The sequence below is a fragment of the Schistocerca piceifrons genome, chromosome X, assembly GCF_021461385.2.
Source record: "Schistocerca piceifrons isolate TAMUIC-IGC-003096 chromosome X, iqSchPice1.1, whole genome shotgun sequence".
Taxonomy (NCBI): domain Eukaryota; kingdom Metazoa; phylum Arthropoda; class Insecta; order Orthoptera; family Acrididae; genus Schistocerca; species Schistocerca piceifrons.
In genome coordinates this window covers 697,538,929-697,556,754 of record NC_060149.1, presented here as the reverse complement: position 1 = coordinate 697,556,754, position 17,826 = coordinate 697,538,929, and the positions used below count along the sequence as shown (strand labels likewise).

Sequence of the window (17,826 nt, the reverse complement as noted above, 5' to 3'; positions counted from 1 at the left end):
GGTAAAACTAGTATTTTATTGAAGATAAATGTTTATAAACACTAGCAGTCTTCAGTGGCCCTAAATATTCGTAGTCAGAATAAAATTGGAGAAAATATGTACCTTTCTGCAAAAAATCCTATACACCTGATCTAATAGAAATTAATATCCTTAATGAAACAGTATAACAATAACGGACATGCTGTTCTCTTTTATTTAAGACCACTAATTTGGTAAAGAAAGCTCTTTTAATTTCTCTGGAATTATTTAAGATTAAGTAATGGAGTGTAGGTATGCCGACAGCACATTTTCCTTGATCCATGTGTGAGAGGAATACAACTGGGAGAACTCTCTGCCACACATTTTACAGTAGCTTGTGCAGTATATGTGTGTATGAACATGCGCATCCAGATAAGTGGTAAAGCGGACTAGTCATATTAGATGATGCATGATAATTTCAAAAACTCAAACAATTTACCAATACAAGAAAATAGCTACACTTGAAATACCATCAAACATAAATTTAAAAACACGTTTGGTTACAAATAGTTATTGATAACACTCTCATGAAAGTGAATACAGTAACAAATAATTTGGTTGATCAACGATTGGTCACCCGAGAATGCTTGAGAACAAAATCGGTGTGTGGATGACATTCACAATAATGTCTAGTCAAATATGTATCCACTTTGGTGTGGCACTGAAGACTGACATGCTGCAGGAAAGGCCGAGCAATAAACATTAGCAGAGGATGAACACAGTTGCCAACAGTTGCCAGGACAATTCAGTATCACCAGATAAAGTCTTGTTACGAAAGTCTTGCCACTCCTCTCTCCGTAGGTCACCCCTGAAGTTCACCCCCTACCCCTCAAGATGAATTCTGCTCCCTAACGATGTCTAATGATTACTGAGGTCGCTGATATGGATTACCCGGCAGTAGGTGGCAGCACAAAGCACCTAATATGAAAAACGTGTGTTTTTGGGGGTTTCCCGGTACGTTTGATCACATAGTGTAATGTAAGGGCAATAATCGCTAAAAATTATGGTGTTTATTTCAACATTCTCGCTGACCATATGTTACCCTTTCCTTCGTGATGAATTTGCTGTGGATACTTCCATCTCAAAAGATGCTAAAAGCCACGTTCACAGGGATGCAGGAATACATGCTTTTCTTGACTAAGACTCAAACGTACTATTGGCACACAATGTCACGCACATACCACTTCACTGCCATGACTTACATCAGCGTTGGAGTGCAGCTTGACCACCTGCAACCAAGTGTACGTCATCTACAGTTCTCCAAACGTGTTTTTCTGAGTATGTGACTAACCTTTTGTTTGATGACCTCATATCAGAATGAAGCAGTCTTCTTTCAGAATAATAAGCACAAATGAAAATAGCTGCCAATCATAGAAACGCCCCCAAAAAAGACAGCCAGTTGTGCCTACAGAATACACAGCGAAGCAGTCCCTGCTTTCAGAGTTAAATATCTCCAAAATTAAGATCGATAGACGACTGCAACAAACTGTATGTTCATTGTAAGAGGTGTGAGAAGTTGTAAGGTGGCTATAATTTCGCACCTTACAAGCAGTCATCTACATACTTTGCCTTGATTTACACCCGGAATTAGGTATCATTGGATAGGTTGTCCATCGTATATATGAATATTTAAAGAACAATGTCATTGTCACGTACACCTTGTAAATAGTTGATAACGTTTATTGCATGAAAGGTGATGGAGTGTCTTTATTATCAAAACGGCGTAATGAATGATTGCCTATACTAGTAGAGGTTGGAACGCCAGTAGGAATGAAACGGCAGACGTAACTCAGGCCATGGGTGGAAAAGCCCGCAGAGGTGTGTTGGTCCTGCTTAACAGAGGAAGTAACCCAAACCGGACGGTCGGGTCACCTGAGCGCTGAAGCACAACAGAGTGGCGGCTGGCCGGTATTGTAGCTAAGCCGGAAGGATAACCGGAAACTGAAAATCTTGGATGCAGCAGAGTGGAACAAGGAAGCGTTACTTCGGAAATCACGCAGGCTGGGTTATTTCCGAGGATTTTTACTCTGAGAAGCATGCCACTGTATGAATTACTAATTAACAGGGATAGGTATTTCCTCGCAAACTTTCCGCGCTGGACGACAAAAGACTAAAATATGGTTGGTCGGCGTTGGGAAGAATCTGTAGAGAGGGAGAATATTCCGTGGTTTTGAGAATATGATTCGCCTTCTGCAGTTACAAGGGAGGGGAGCCGAGCTTTTCTGGGAAGCCAGCGGTGGAGAGAAAGGGGTCTTTCGGTTTGAGCTCCTGTGTTTGACGTTCGCTTAGTACCAGCTTTTTGCTACGGTCGCAGGTTCGAATCCTGCCTCGGGCATGGATGTGTGTGTTCTAGGGGACTGATGACCACAGAAGTTAAGTCCCATAGTGCTCAGAGTCATTTGAACCATTTGAGTATCAGCTTTTGTTGGTACAGACGGACTTGCCGTCTTTTCTCTCAGGAGATTTTATAGTTAGAAGGGTTAGGCACTGTAGTGTTGCGAACTTATACGATTTTCGACTTCGCCTCCGGGTAGGGAGTCGTCATCGAATACGCAGCGTTCAGTGATTGAGAGCACATCCTCTGTTTATACTCACGTAGAGACGTTATCTGAATTCCGCCTTTGTTATTGGGAGCTCGCGTTTCTTGTCTGTAGAACAAAGAGAGGAGAAGATAGTATTAGATCATACTAGTCAGAGGACCGCCTTCTGCCGTTCTTGTATTTGAAAGAGTTTTTTTTTTTGTGGCTAGAGTTCTTCCATCGTAGCATACGTGTACGAGAACCATCACTCCGACGCACCGGACGCAGTACATGCGGTGATATTGCTAATTGCTTCGGCTTATTAGGGCTATAAAGCTAAACAGCTGTGATCACGTAAATGTTATTTCCACTGAGGTTGCACACCACTGTAGATCATCTTTGAAAGTAGTGTCTTCTAGTGTTTGGTATGTAGGTGATGTCAAGTCATTTCGTGTTATTTATATTAGATCGCGTAGCCATAAAAAGGGTCAGATTTGGGCAGTCGATCAATCATATTAGTTAGCAAATCCATTTGTATCTCTTTATGTCCATTGAACATTGATATATAAACAATTGTTATATATAAAGGAGTATTAATCCACAATAAATATATAAGCAGAAACAGCATTTATCATTTGTAGTTACCTGTTCCCTTAATTATTCATTTATGTTTATGTTGTCATTTATATGTTAAAGAGCAAGAAGGAGGAGATAATATCATCAGTCAGAGGTCCTCAGATCTGCTGCAAGGTGTAGTCAGACAGGGCCAAATCTTCATTTTCGCATTCAGTATTTTCCGTTGCGCACATTCATTTTACACCCGCCTGGATAAGCATCTTGGATAGTTATACAGAAATTTCGAAATAGTTCGAAAAGCTGCTAACAGATGAAGCTGTAATCGAAATACATAATTCCTGTAAATACTGCGCCGCCGCGCTGGATTAGCCGAGCGGTCTCAGGCGCTGCAGTCATGAACTGTGTGGCTGGTCCCGGCGGAGGTTCGAGTCGTCCCTCGGGCATGGGTGTGTGTGTGTTTGTCCTTAGGATAATTTAGGTTAAGTAGTGTGTAAGCTTAGGGACTGATGACCTTAACAATTAAGTGCCATACGATTTCACACACTTTTTTTTTTTTTAAATACTGCGCCGCAGCTAAGAGCCATCAGTTCCTCCGTTGCAAGGAGGTTGATATCAAGTATTCCACTGAACAACGTGTTAATCTGGTTGATATAGATCATAGTCCTACGGCAGAAACACCCAGTTTTCAAACACAACTAGATGTTCGAAAAGGACTTGACGCGAAAACCATTCGCAAGCTCTACGCCAAATTCCAACGGACAGACGGCGCGGCTAACAGTAGCTATTTCTGAAATAGTCGCCATGGTTTCTGGAATTATTCATCAAAATCCGTAGAACTGCAGCAGAGAGTGGTTTGAAGCGTTCCAGCAAGCAGAAAATACTGAGTCAGAGCCTACAAATGTTTTCATTCAAAATCCGAAGCCACCAGGCCATATTTGTACGAGCTGTGACACAGTTGGCTGACTTTGCGAACCAGGTTATCACAATGACTTGATGTTGGCTGCATCTGGTTCACAGATGAAGCACACTTGCACCTGCATGGAGTGGTGAATAAAGAAAACTGCTGATTCTGAGGTTCTGAAAATCCCCATATGTGTGAAGCGAAATTCTTGTATTCTCCCAAAGTTGCCGTCTGGGCTGCGTTATGCAGCAGAGGCATTACTGGCCCTTTTTTATGCAAAAATGGATCACTAGTGAAGGGTAAGTTGCAACTTTAGAACAATTTATCGCGCACAGCTAGCGTTGGAGGATCGAACATGTATTGCGTCTTTCATACAAGATGGGACTAGAGCCCATCGCACCGAGCACTCCATTGGATTATTGCAAATTTTCTGGTGAATGGATAGATTGGTCTCCAATTCGTCCCATATAACTCCTTGTTATTACTTTTTGTGGGACGCACTAAAAGCCACTCTCTACAGGTAACATCCCATCACGCTAGACGAGCTTGAATCAGCGATCTTAGTGACATCTGAATCCATTTCCGTTGAGATACTATAGGATGTGATGACAAATTTCATTGTATCGTTAGCGCGATATCCGTACTGCGAGTGATGGAAATTTAGAAGAGATTGTGATGTGATTGCAGAGACTGCTTGCACAGGACGAATTTCATTATGCACGCCGCTACTATAAGACCTGCACAATGAACAGCTTTTCTATTCCGATAGTTCTGTATACCTAGATACAAGTTAAATACATTTTGAAATAGAGGCTACTGCAGATTAATATACATTTTCATTTTCAAGACTGATAAAGACGATAAGAAATTAAATGGTCTTAGTTCATTTACAAATACTACATGATTCATGGAAGAAGACCATCCGTTTCAAGACACAAGAAGGTGCACGATCGATGAAGCAGAATTTGACCGTCCACACGTTATACAAACAATTTTAAAAAGATACATAATTTAACTCACCATAAAATTCTGTAACTGAAAAGTTAAAACTAGTTTCCAAATATCTTTAATTTATCGGGCGATTAAGAAAAACGGATTTCAGTTGTTCATTGCAGAAAACTACAAAAGATAGAAACACATTGTGCATGTCACTGGATAGAGGAAGGATCAAAGTTTTGACATAGCTGCGCTATTGTTTGTTTGTAGTAACATGACGACTACACCACAAGAGAAATCATTTTGTGTGTTGGAATTTTCGCGAAGTCAGTCCATTGTTCACGTGCAACGTACATTCCGCCGTCGATTCAGCAAGAAGCCACCTCTGCATGAGCAGATTTGTAGCTGGCATAAAAAATTCTTAGAAGCTGATTGCAGATGCAAAGGGAAGAGTGCTTGCAGGCCACGCACGTCTGATGAAAATGCCGAGATCACACGGAACCCTCACATATCCACAAGATGGGCAGCCTAGGAGTATGAACTTTCTCAAACAACGATGTGGCGTGTTGTGGAACGACACCTGCGTATGAAGCCTTAGAAGTTGCAGTTACCTCATCAATTGCGTCCCACCGACCGTAACAGAAGGTACGAATTTTGCATTTCAAGTCTCCACAATATGACAGAAGACAATTTTTTCCGAACAACTCATATTTTTGGAAGAAACGAAGTTTTCATTTATGGGGTAAAGTAAAAATGTAAATGCCGTGTGGCTAGGGCCTCCCATCCGATAGACCGTTCGCCTGGTGCAAGTCTTTCGAGTTGACGCCACGTCGGCGACTTGCGTGTCGATGGGGATGAAATGATGACCATAACGACAACATAACACCCAGTCCTTGAGCGGAGAAAGTCTCCGACCCAGCCGGGAATCGAACCCGGGCCGTTGGGTATGACATTCCGTCACGCTGACCACTCAACTACCAGGGCCGGACATGGAGTAAAGTGTACCACTATAATGTAAGAACTTGGGGTTACAAAATCCTGGCGTCGTCATCGAACATCAGAGAAACTCACCGAACTGGATGCTTTTTGTGCCGTTTCTGTTCACAAATTTTACGGACCTTTCTTTTTGCGGAGGAAACTTTGACAGGAAAGTCATGCCTCGACATGCTGCAAAACTGAGTGTTTCCTCAACTTCGCGAAGATTCCAAAGATTTCATTTTCACCTTGGTGTACAGCGTTATCTTAACAACGTCATGCCAAACCGTTTGATTTGAAGAAGTGACAGCCGGCCAAAGTGGCCGTGCGGTTCTAGGCGCTGCAGTCTGGAACCGCGAGACCGCTACGGTCGCAGGTTCGAATCCTGCCTCGGACATGGATGTGTGTGATGTCCTTATGTTAGTTAGGTTTAACTGGTTCTAAGTTCTAGGGGACTAATGACCTCAGAAGTTGAGTCCCATAGTGGTCAGAGCCATTTGAACCATTTTTTTGAAGAAGTGGCAACAAGATCTTAATCATTGTTTTTGGCCTCCCACGTCACCAGACCTCCAGCCTTGGGATTTTTACTGTGGAAGTAAGACAGTATTTGTCCCACCTATGACAGCCTTTCTTCAAGAGCTAAGAAATAAATTGTTGAAGCTGTCGATTCTCTAAACAGGGACCCGTTCATTTGTGTGTGGAATGAAATGGTCTACCGCTTTGATGTTTCTCGAGCAACGCTTGGTGCTCGTGTTGAGTGCACGGTATAGTGTCTGTGTGAATATAAAACTTTGAACTTTCCTCTATCCAGTGACATGCAGAATTCAGAATATTTATAGATGATGCACGAAACATGACCTTAAAGTCTCGCAATGACAAAAACAGTAGAATTTGCTGGAAACTGCCACAGTACCTAGTGCCCGTTCATTCAGCTGATTCTGAAATCGGTCATTAGATTGAAACATCGACCAAGAAACATGTGTTGCTAAGTACATTTTCCTCAAGCTACAACGCTCACCCCCACTGAAAACAACAGAGCTACACAAACATGAATATGTAAAATTAAAGTATACGTTTTGTTAAAAATGTTATGAATACCATTCCCATTATCCCAGAACTGCATATATTATCATCTAATATTTTTATATGTTATTTGACAGAAAATAAAATGAACCCACTGATGATGAAACTTCACTGAAACATGTAGAGGTGTTACGGAAGAATTTATGTTTGTTCAAAGCAGAAACCTATTTCCACGATTATAAAATTAAAAGCAAACACAGAAAGTCAGCTTCAGCCACAGGAAGAGCGTATTGAGAATTCATGTAAATGGTAGGTATGTCGCAACATTTTCTACCAGTTGATTATCAGGTTTCGTGTATCTCCATCTCATTAAGAGAATAGTGTGTTTCTTGACAATTTTTGTTGTGGTCTTTAGTTCTAAGACTGGTTTCATGTAGCACTCTAGTCTAATCTATTCTAGACAAGCCTCTCCATCTTTGCTGAAGTACCATAACCTACAGGGGGTTGGAGAAAAATTTGATAAAACCAAAAAGAACACACTGCGATATTTAATACGGCGTTAGAAACCCGTTGGCATTCAAAACAGCTTCCAGTCGTCTCGGAATACATAAATACAGGTCCTACATGGTTTTCAAGGGAATGTTATACCATTCTTTTTGAAAAACAGTGTCAAGTTCAGGCAACGACGATAGTGATGGATAGCGATCATTCACACTTCTATCCAAAGTAGACCACCAAGGCTCAATAATATTGAGATCTGGTGACTCTGACGGCCAGGATAGACACGAAAATTGATCATCGTGCTCACAAAACCAGTCCTGGACGACACGAGCTGTGTGAACAGGGGCCCTGTAACATCACCATTGGGTAACAAACATCGTACCATGGGACGGACCTGACCAGCAAAAATTGTCGCACAGCTAAACTTTGGTAGTAGTGTGACTTTGCAGAGTAACCACGGGGCAGATGGAATATTATGATATGTCTACCCAAATCATCACTTAATCCCACCATAATTAATTCTTGGTACGTAAACTCGGCGAGAAGTTCGGAATAGTGTAAAACAACAGTCACCCGTCCAAATAACATTCTTCCATTGCTCTGTAGCCAGATTTTATGGCTTCGGCACCACATTTTCCTGTTACGGGCATTTGCATCAGTAATGACTGGTTTTGGAATTCCAAGTCACCCTGCAATTCCCTGCGTATTGAGCTCACTTCGTGTTGTTTTGCTTCTGACAAGATTCGCGAGTGCAACACTCAGTTCTGCAGCGACCTTCGATGCTGTCATCGTCTTGCTTTTCGTGATAATCCTCTTCAATGACCGTCTGTCACGACTATTCAAAAAATAATTTCGTCCGCGTTGTGACATAGCGGATGATGTTTTTCCTCTTTCCCTGTACGCCTTATAAATCTTCGATATGATACCTATTGAAACGTCAAATACTTCGGCTAGCTTAGCTACAGAAGCGCCCACCATACGAGCATCAACAATTTGGCCAAGTTGGAAGTCACTTAGCTCCAATACAATGCACTCACAACTACACAGAACACTATTCCAGACACGACTGACACTTGAAACGTATTGAGGGCATTGCACAGGTGTCGTTCGTGGTCAAATATAACAGCGCAGTTTGAGAGCTTGGCTGGCATCTGCGTTCACGTTTAAGAATGTTTTCGTAATTTTTTCCACCTCCTGTACGTCCATTTCAACCTACACTATGTGAACAAAAGTATCCTGACACCCCCAAAACATACGTATTTAATATTAGGTGCATTGTGCTGCCAACTACTGCCAGGTATTCCATATCAGCCACCTCAGTAGTCATTAGACATCGTGAGAGAGCCTCACGGAGTTCGAACGTGGTCAGGTGATTGGGTGTCACTTGTGTCATAGTCTGTACACGAGAGTTCCACACTCCTAAACATCCTTAGGTCCACTGTTACCGATGTGACAGTGAAGTGGAAACGTGAAGCAACGCGTACAGCACAAAACCGTACAGGCCGCCCTCGTCTGTTGACTGACATAGACTGCTGATAGTTGATGAGGGTCGTAATATGTAATAGGCAGATATCTATCTAGATCATCACACATGAATTCCAAACTGAATCAGGATCCACTGCAAGTACTATGACTGTTAGGCGTTAGATGAGAAAACTTGGATTTCATTCTCGAGCAGCAGCTCATAAGCCACACATCGTGCCGGTAAATCCCAAACGACGCCTCGCTTGGTGTAAGGAGCGTAAACGTTGGACGATTGAGCAGAGAAAGAACGTTGTGTGGAGTGACGAATCACAGTACACAATGTGACGATCCGATGGCACGGCGTGGGTATGGCGAATGCCCGGTGAACGTCATCTGCCAGCGTATGTAGTCCCAACAGTAAAATTGGGAGGCGGTTGTGTTATAGTGTGATCGTGTTTTTCATGGAGGGGGCTTGCACCCTTTGTTGTTTTGCGTGGCACTATCACAGCACAGGCTTACAGTGATGTTTTAAGCATCTTCTTGCTTCTCATTGTTGAATAGCAATTCGAGGATGGCGATTGCATCTTTCAACACGATCGAGCACCTGTTCATAATGTACCGCCTGTGGCGGAGGAGTTGCACGACGATAACATCTCTGTAACGGACTGGCCTGCACAGAGTACTGAACTCAATCCTATAAAACACCTTTGGGATATTTTAGAAGGCCGACTTCCGGCCAGGCCTCACCGACCGACATCGATACCTCTGCTCAGTGCAGCACTCCATGAAGAATGGGCTGCCATTCCCCAAGAAACCTTCCAGCACCTGACTGGACGTATGCCTGCGAGAGTAGAAGCCATCATCAAGGCTATGGGTGGGCCAACACCATATTGAATTCCAGCATTACTGATGGAGGGCGGCACAAACTTGTAAGTCATTTTCAGCCAGGTGTCTGGGTACTTTTTATCACATAGTTCTGAAGCCATGGTCTTCCTGTACAACTTGTACCCCACACACTTCCATCTTTTACCGTATTAACAATTCCTTGATCGTCTGGATGTGTCCTGTCAACCGACCCAACTTTTGTCCGGTTGTGCCATAAATTAATTTTCCTGACAATTCGATGCAGTAGTTCCTCATTAATTAGTTATTCCATCTACCCATCTAATCTTCAGCTTTTTCTGTGGCAACACAATTGAAAAGCTTGTATTCTCCTCTTGTCTGAATTGTTTATCGTTCACGTTTGACTTTCATACAATGCAGCACCATGACAAAATACCTTCAGCCACCTTCTTAAATTTTAGGTGCTGGAACGCACCTCTTTAACCATACAACCCTTACCTCCACCTCCTCCCCCACCTTCCATCCCAGCCCCACACTTAGCCATAAAAAAATCACAAGCTACGATTTTTGAAAACCTGTGATAAAACCTATAACTACCGTATATCTCCATTTCGGTGCCCCTTTGCTCCCTAGTTTTGTTCTGTACATAACAGCACAAGTCGTAGTCTTGGTAACTATGACATGTTTGCGATTGTTGTCTGCCGCAACATACAAACAATTCCATCTTAGCTGATCCGAGAACGTGTGTCCAGAATTAATTAGTAAAGGATTTAACAACGAATGACAATGAAGATATTACTGGGTTATTGAGATTACGTACAATTCCGACTTCCTGAAGAATTAGAAAAACGAAACATGATGTGACATGGGACAAGGAGTTGGGTGTTTCGTAAACGCTTTAAATGTCGTTTGTCTTCTGCTAATTGAGTTGAATTACAGCTGGAATGATTTAAGTTCATATCTGTGATATATGTTTTACACTTTTATATAATGTAACCTCTATAAAGCTACATTTTCTTGTTGCGGGCCCAAGAAGTACCGTATTTAGTTAAGCAGACATGCTGTGGAAACAACTGCACAAGAGTTAAAGTAAATAGGCTCGCATTAACTTTAAAGCGGATGAGGAGCAAGGTGGTGGAAATGGGGTGTACATAAGTAAATGGCTGACTGGAAATGTGTGTGTATTTTGCACCTTTTAAATTAAACAAGCCGTTTCTATTATGCTAGCCAAAGAGAAACGTCTTTACCATTTAATTAACATGAGACTATGAGTAAAAGTTTAAGTAAAACAACACTGTTTTTGTGTACTAGCCTCGCATTAGGTTCGGCCGTGTTTGCAGCGGGAGAAACGACGTTACGTGGCTGTGCTATTTTAAATCTCCGGTGCTGACAAGTGCCCTGGGAGGTGCCGCAAGACGTTCTGGCACGTTCCGACCGAAATTAAGCCTTGACTTCATCAAAGACTTCCTAGCATTAAAATTAAACATCGGACACTAATAAATTGCCGGATATAGAGGGCGAACCTACTCCCAAGGTAAATGCGCCGAACGTGAGCCTGTGATGCATGCCCTATGTATTCTCCCACACAGTTCTCTGATTCCAAAATACTCTATTAATAATGAAGAGCTTGTAATATGTAAAAACTTTTGTACTACACAGTTACTTTCATTCCACTTTGAATTCATATAACACGTCCACATTGGATCTGATTCCACTCACTCTGCAAATGCAGTCACTCATTTATCACGAAACTGTATGAGTTTACCATTGTCGATTCATTACTGCACGATCGTCTTTTCAGTACGTAACAATTCCCTCGATACCAAATTTAAATCTGATTTCAAAGTTATCACTTTGATACACTCGCGATCTGCTCTGCAATCATGCTCCAGCCCTACTGACAATATTCCGCAATACATCAAAACTAATTCACTTTTTTACATGCGATGCTCGTAGCACGAGCTCCCGGGACCTGGCCTACAGCTTTCAGGCTCTACTGCTTCCTCCCTACTTCGCACCGAAGGATTTCCAGGAGCGAGTCGTTTCTTTCTAGGACGATGGAGCATCCCTGTCAGCGATGCTGCTGCATTGTAGCAAAGGTGTTGGTTAGATCTTTCAGTTACAGGATCGATATTTGTACTCTTATGATTTCAACATTTTTCTCTTTTTCAGAAACGTTTTTCTTGCAATTGACAGTCTGCATTTTATATCATCTCTACTTCGGGCATCATCAGTTATTTTACTGAACAAGTATAAAAACATTCGGAAGTTAAATAAAAGAAACTGACTTCTTTAGGTCAGTACTTAAAGCGACACTTTAACAGGCAAATAGCAACCGGACATCAGAATCACGATTTAAATTCAGTAGGGCGCTTACATGGATACGAACATAGATTGTGGAAACTGAAATCTGGTAACCGAAATTGTATCTACAGAATCCATTTTGGAGTAAAAAGCTGTTGAAGCTTTGATGATCACTTGCTTACATATTGCCTGTTTGCTTTCATTTCGGAATCATCGCCCAAAGTTTTTATAACGATTTTTCTGACGTTACGCCACACTCCATTGTCTGGCATTGCAATGCCATCCAGTCGTGCTGACGAAACGCCAGCAAAATCATTAAGCAAATGTCTGCCGAAGGTCTAGAGACGAAATCGAACAGGCAATACAATTCTGGAGCGTTTCTAAGAGGAACTAGACGCGGACTTGCGTAGTCAGTTTACTGAGTATAGGCATTAGGATGCCATGTAAAGGTAGCGACTTCGAGGAGCCTCGGTGTGTATATACCTGGTTGTGTAGGCGTTGACTGGAGGCCTGTGTGGGGGCACAGCAACGCTGTCGGTAGCGGCGAGCAGCGCAACGGCAACGGCGAGCAGAACAGGTGCGACGGCCATGGCTGGGACGGTGTGGTGCGGCGCGAGCCAGCGGCTGCCGCTATATACCGCCACACACACACACACACACACTCACGATTGCATAGCCTAGAGCTTCCGCTCTGACGTCACGGCGTTCGCAGAAAAAACAACACGCGCTTCGTTACCTGCACTTACAACAGCCTTGAGCCTAGGGATTTCCCACGCCGCTCGCAGTTCTTCTGCGTTGTGCTTACCTGTCGCTTCACGACAATTTTTCAGACAGAGCAAGAATACGCAGTGGTTAAGGGGCCACTTGGGATCCTACCCTCCTCATGTCAAATTTTCGATGCTCATAGCTCACCGAGCAAAATACGAGGGCGCGCTGAAAAGCGATGCCAGCGAATTTCTTATGTTTTTTTTTAAACAAAACTAACGCTATTAACATTCTATATCTCTATTCTTCATGTCTACGTGTTTATTTCTCAATAGTCACCCTGGCGACGAACACATCTCTCCCAACAAAAGACCAGTTTGATGATACCGTCAGTCGGCCGGTGTGGCCGAGTGGTTCTGGGCGCTACAGTCCGGAATCGCACGACCGCTACGATTGCAGGTTCGAATCCTGCCTCGGGCGCGGATGTGTGTGATGTCCTTAGATTAGTTAGGTTTAAGTAGTTCTAAGTTCTAGGGGACTGATGACCACAGATGTTTAGTCCCATAGTGCTCAGAGCCATTTGAACCATTTTTAATGATACTGTCACTGTAGTCGACTTTTTTGACGGAGCCACAACTTCATCTCTGTTTGAACTGCTTCTTCACTATCAGAGTGAAGACCTCGAAGATGTTCTTTTAGTTTTTTAAACAGATGAAAATCGGATGTGACCTAGTAGGGACTGTGTTGAGGGTGATCGATGACAGTGAACCCAAGACGTCGGATTGTTGCCGATGTCGCAGCGCTCGTATCTGGTCTGGCATTGTCATTCTAAAGGAAAGAGTGTTCCATAAGTGGTCGAACTTTTCGATTTCGAAACTCGATTAAAGCATGCTGTTTCTCATACACCGACATAGCTACGTTACACACCAACTCGTTATACGCTACATATTGGAGCCCTCTAACGGCAGAGGGCTGCAAATATGTAGACATGAAGAGTAAAGGTGAAGAATGTTAATAACGTCTGCTTCATTTAAAAAGCGTTAAGATGTTTCACATAAAAAATTCGGAGGCATTACTTTTCAGCATGCCCTCGCATTTTGAATTGACTGCTCTGGTCGCTTTGGAGGTTTGTAGATGGTGTAGAACTGGAAGCAGGTGGTGACACGACCTTACACCTCCGACGCTGGTCATGGCGGTGAAGTAGTGTGCATATTATGGCGGTCGGTTTCTTGGATTGCCGCTGTAAGATAGATCGACCTGGAGACGTGACATACTAGGAGGTAGGCGCTCTCGTGTTTGGGCGTGCCGTTGACCATCCTGTGAATGACGTTGGCCGATTTGTTGGTATATCAACGTGGACTGTAAAAAGACAGAGACCAGAGACGAGTGTGACGCCTTCCCAATTACTGTCGGTTTCATACACTCAGTAACTGCCGCTATCAGCTACTGCAGGTCCATCTCAGTCACCTCCGTAGTGAACTCTGCGAAGAAAGCTTCATACAGTAGACGTCTGGTGTCCGACATCTCGCAAAAGGTTATTAATCATAGTGACTCATTAATCGGCACATCATCAGGAGGCTAAACAGTACAGAAAATGGACGGTAGTTGACTAAAGGCGTATAGTGTGGTCCGACGAGTCGCGATTTCCGAGTGCGCTGGCAGTCCTGTGTAGTTTTAGTAGTTCAGGCTGGAGGCTGTTCTGTGATGTCTTGGGGATGATTTGCTTACCGTGAGTTGGGTTCACTGATTGAGGTTATCCTGAACTTAGATGTTTGTTTCAACTTTCTCAGTGACCAAGTGTTGCCTCAATTTCTTAGACTTTCCAGCGATTCGTTATCATCTCGTAGAATCAGGTGTACTACAGGTGTTCATCGTCTTCCCAAAAGGATATTTCGACGTTGTAGCTCGGTGTTCAAATGGCTCTGAGCACTATGGGACTTAACTGCTGAGGTCATCAGTCCCCTAGAACTTAGAACTACTTAAACCTAACTGACCTAAGGACATCACACACATCCAGCCCAAGGCAGGATTCGAACCTGCGACCGTAGTGGTAGCGCGGTTCCAGACTGTAGCGCCTAGAACCGCTCGGCCACACGTAGCTCGGCGTCTTCATGAGGTGTTTCCTTAGACTGTGGCGACGTGTCATTCGCTGTTCGAAATTATTCCAAACATTTTTCAAGAGATTAAGATCGGGTGATTTAGCGGGGTATCTCGGTTCAATAGGATGCCTCAGTATTTGTCCAAGCAGGAACGTATGAGTCCACCATCTTCAGGAAACAACTGATGAAGACGCGGAACAACGACATTGAAATATCGTGTTCGAAAAACGCAGACCAACGACAGTACACCCGATTTTGAGAGATTACAACTGCCCTTTCTTCTACATCCTGATGATCAGTATCTTGTGGACTCTACCACCTTCCAAGATAACAACAGCCGTGTTCAAAGGATTGCACTCATATGTTCCTGCTTTGACAAATACGTAACCACCCTACTATACCGCAACTGGCCCTCCAAATCACCCGATCTCAATCCCTTGAAAAAATGTTTCGTATAATTTGGAACAGTGAATGAAACGTCACTGTTGTTTGGTACCTGTAGTTGATATAATCAGAAATAAATGGCTGCACCTCGATTGGCATACCTGAAGAAACTTATGGGTTTTCTTGCCGAATTGAAGCCACTAACAGGGCTATACTAGTTGTGACACGGTATTAGCGCCATGTCTCCTGGGACTGTCTAATTTTATGTATGGTGTGGGTTCTTACGATACAGCGTCTAATTCTTTCTGTGTTATTGACGACACGCCTTGATCAGCTGCAACAACAGCTGGACGTAGCGTGGTACGATTTCTCCCAAGATGGCGTCTGACACTGCGCTTATTAACCCATGCTTGCATATCTACATTGTAGAACGAGAAACGTTGAAGTAATTTCTGTCGCCAGGTATATGACCTGTTATCAGGAAATATACAGTGCCTAGCAAATCTAATACTAGAGTAAACTAATTCATCGGAGCCCATTGTCTCAGACCGTTCCGCTTCGATTTCCCACTAGAGTATTTCGCCAGGCTCGAAACATTTCGTAAGATGTCGAGAAGCTAGTCAACTCAAATGGTTATCAGTTTGATGTGAAAGCTTCTCCAGAATTTGTTCAGTATCCTAATCAGTTATGCAACTCATTAGCCATCAGTGTAAAGTGGATACACGGACTGCGCCGGCGGAATGTTTGGTATGTGAAGTGTTGCGCTCATTACCTCGCAGTTTACCGCCATCAAACACAACTCCAATACGTGGAGTAGGACGGTATGCTGATCATTTTTCGACGGGAACCCCTGTTCCATACGTCGCACACCTATTCAAGGAATCACTAAAGTAAGCTAGCATTCGAGTAGTGTGGAAGTCTGCACATGCTGTGAAACTAAATAGAGCATGGGGTAAGGATTCAATGATTCCAAAGACTTACAGACCAATCTGCCTTCTTGGTGCCTTGAGTAAAGTACAGAAGCCATTGCTGTACAGAAGGCTACAGTCTAATATGGAGCTACACGGCCTCAGCCATAGCCAGTTCGAGTTCTGAAAAGGCAGACTCATAGGGGATGCAATTAACTGTGCTCTCAGTAATGTGGATAACTGTAGCGCAAAGTATGTAGTGGAGATTATAGCTGACATTGCGGGCGCATTTGACAATCTGTGGTGGCCCGGAATGTTTGACGTCTGAGACAACTACAGGTTCCATAATGTTTGTGTCACAGTTTCCTAGAGTACTGTGAATTGTGCGCTGTGACATGGGGCTCAACATCCATTTGAGTACTGAGATGAATCAGTGAGCGTTGTTCACAAGGACCTCCCGCAGTTTTTAAATTTCCTGCCAATTTATCAATTTCTCATCATTTTATATATAGTGTAATCGGCCTTATGATTTCTAATTTATTATCTGAGCGTCACTTTTGTATCTGAGCAAGCACATCACATTCTTTTGTTTCCACCCCAGTACTTGAGTCCGCAGCAACAACAATAAGATTATCATCAGGAATAGCTAGTATTCCTGACATTTGAACGTTTTTATTCAGAGTTGTTAGCAATGCATCAAAACTAAGGTCTTAGAACGTTTGGTGAACCTACTCTGGGATTCTCTCCCTCATGATGACTGGGTGTTGTGTGATGTCCTTAGGTCAGTTAGGTTTAAGTAGTTCTAAGTTCTAGGGGACTCATGACCATAGATGTTAAGTCCCATAGTGCTGAGAGCCATTTGAACCTGTTCTAGGATAAATTACTTACAAAATTTCAAGATGCAGTATTAAGTGAAGAATCTAGAAATACATTACAGCTCCCTAGGCATACCCTCACTGGAACTACAGTAACAATGCTGAACTAAATACAACATGCAAAGTCATTTAAGCTGTAATTTTTCCTGTGTTCCTTTGCGAACGGAACGTGAAGAAACCAAAATACGTAATAAAGTAGGAAGTACCCTCTGCCACACATTTAATGCTAGTTAGCAGATAGTAGATGTAGATGTACTAAATTTGGCTTAAATAGGGACTCAAGAACAAGGGCAGAAAGAAAAGCATGTGATGTGCTTGCTCAGATGCAAAAGTGACGCTCAGATAATAAATTAGAGATCATAACAAGTAATACTACTTAACTGCTGCTCAAAGACAGCCTCTCCCGGTCGCGGAATACTACTCTGAACACTGGAAGAGCTCCAGGGCGCCGCAGTGAGATATGTAAGTATTTGGGCATAGACTTAGGCGAGAAGCGTAGCTTTCACACACATATGCATGTAATAAAGTTGCCAAACTTATGCAGAAACTAGCAAGACTAGCCATCATCGGCTTTAAGATCCCATTGCTATGTAGGACTCTTCAAATCAAATGGCTCCAAACACTATGGGACTTAACATCTGAGGTCATCAGTCCCCTAGACTTAGAACGACTTAAACCTAACTAACCTAAGGACATCACACACATCCATGCCCAAGGCAGGATTCGAACTTGCGACTATAGCAGCAGCGCGGTTCTGGGCTGAAGCTCTTAGAGCCGCTTGGCCACAGCGACCAG

The 17,826-nt window shown here is 43.1% G+C and overlaps 1 protein-coding gene across 1 annotated transcript in view; it reads right to left on the bottom strand.

Moving 5' to 3' along the window:
- The window catches only part of LOC124722208, a 41,236-nt gene extending 28,560 nt beyond the window's left edge, over positions 1-12,676 (bottom strand). Inside the window, exon 1 of the mRNA XM_047247404.1 lies at positions 12,544-12,676. Coding sequence (XP_047103360.1) covers positions 12,544-12,650 — 107 coding nt within the window. The 5' untranslated portion in view covers positions 12,651-12,676. The remainder of the gene's footprint in view (positions 1-12,543) is intronic.
- Between the last annotated feature and the right edge of the window lie 5,150 nt (positions 12,677-17,826).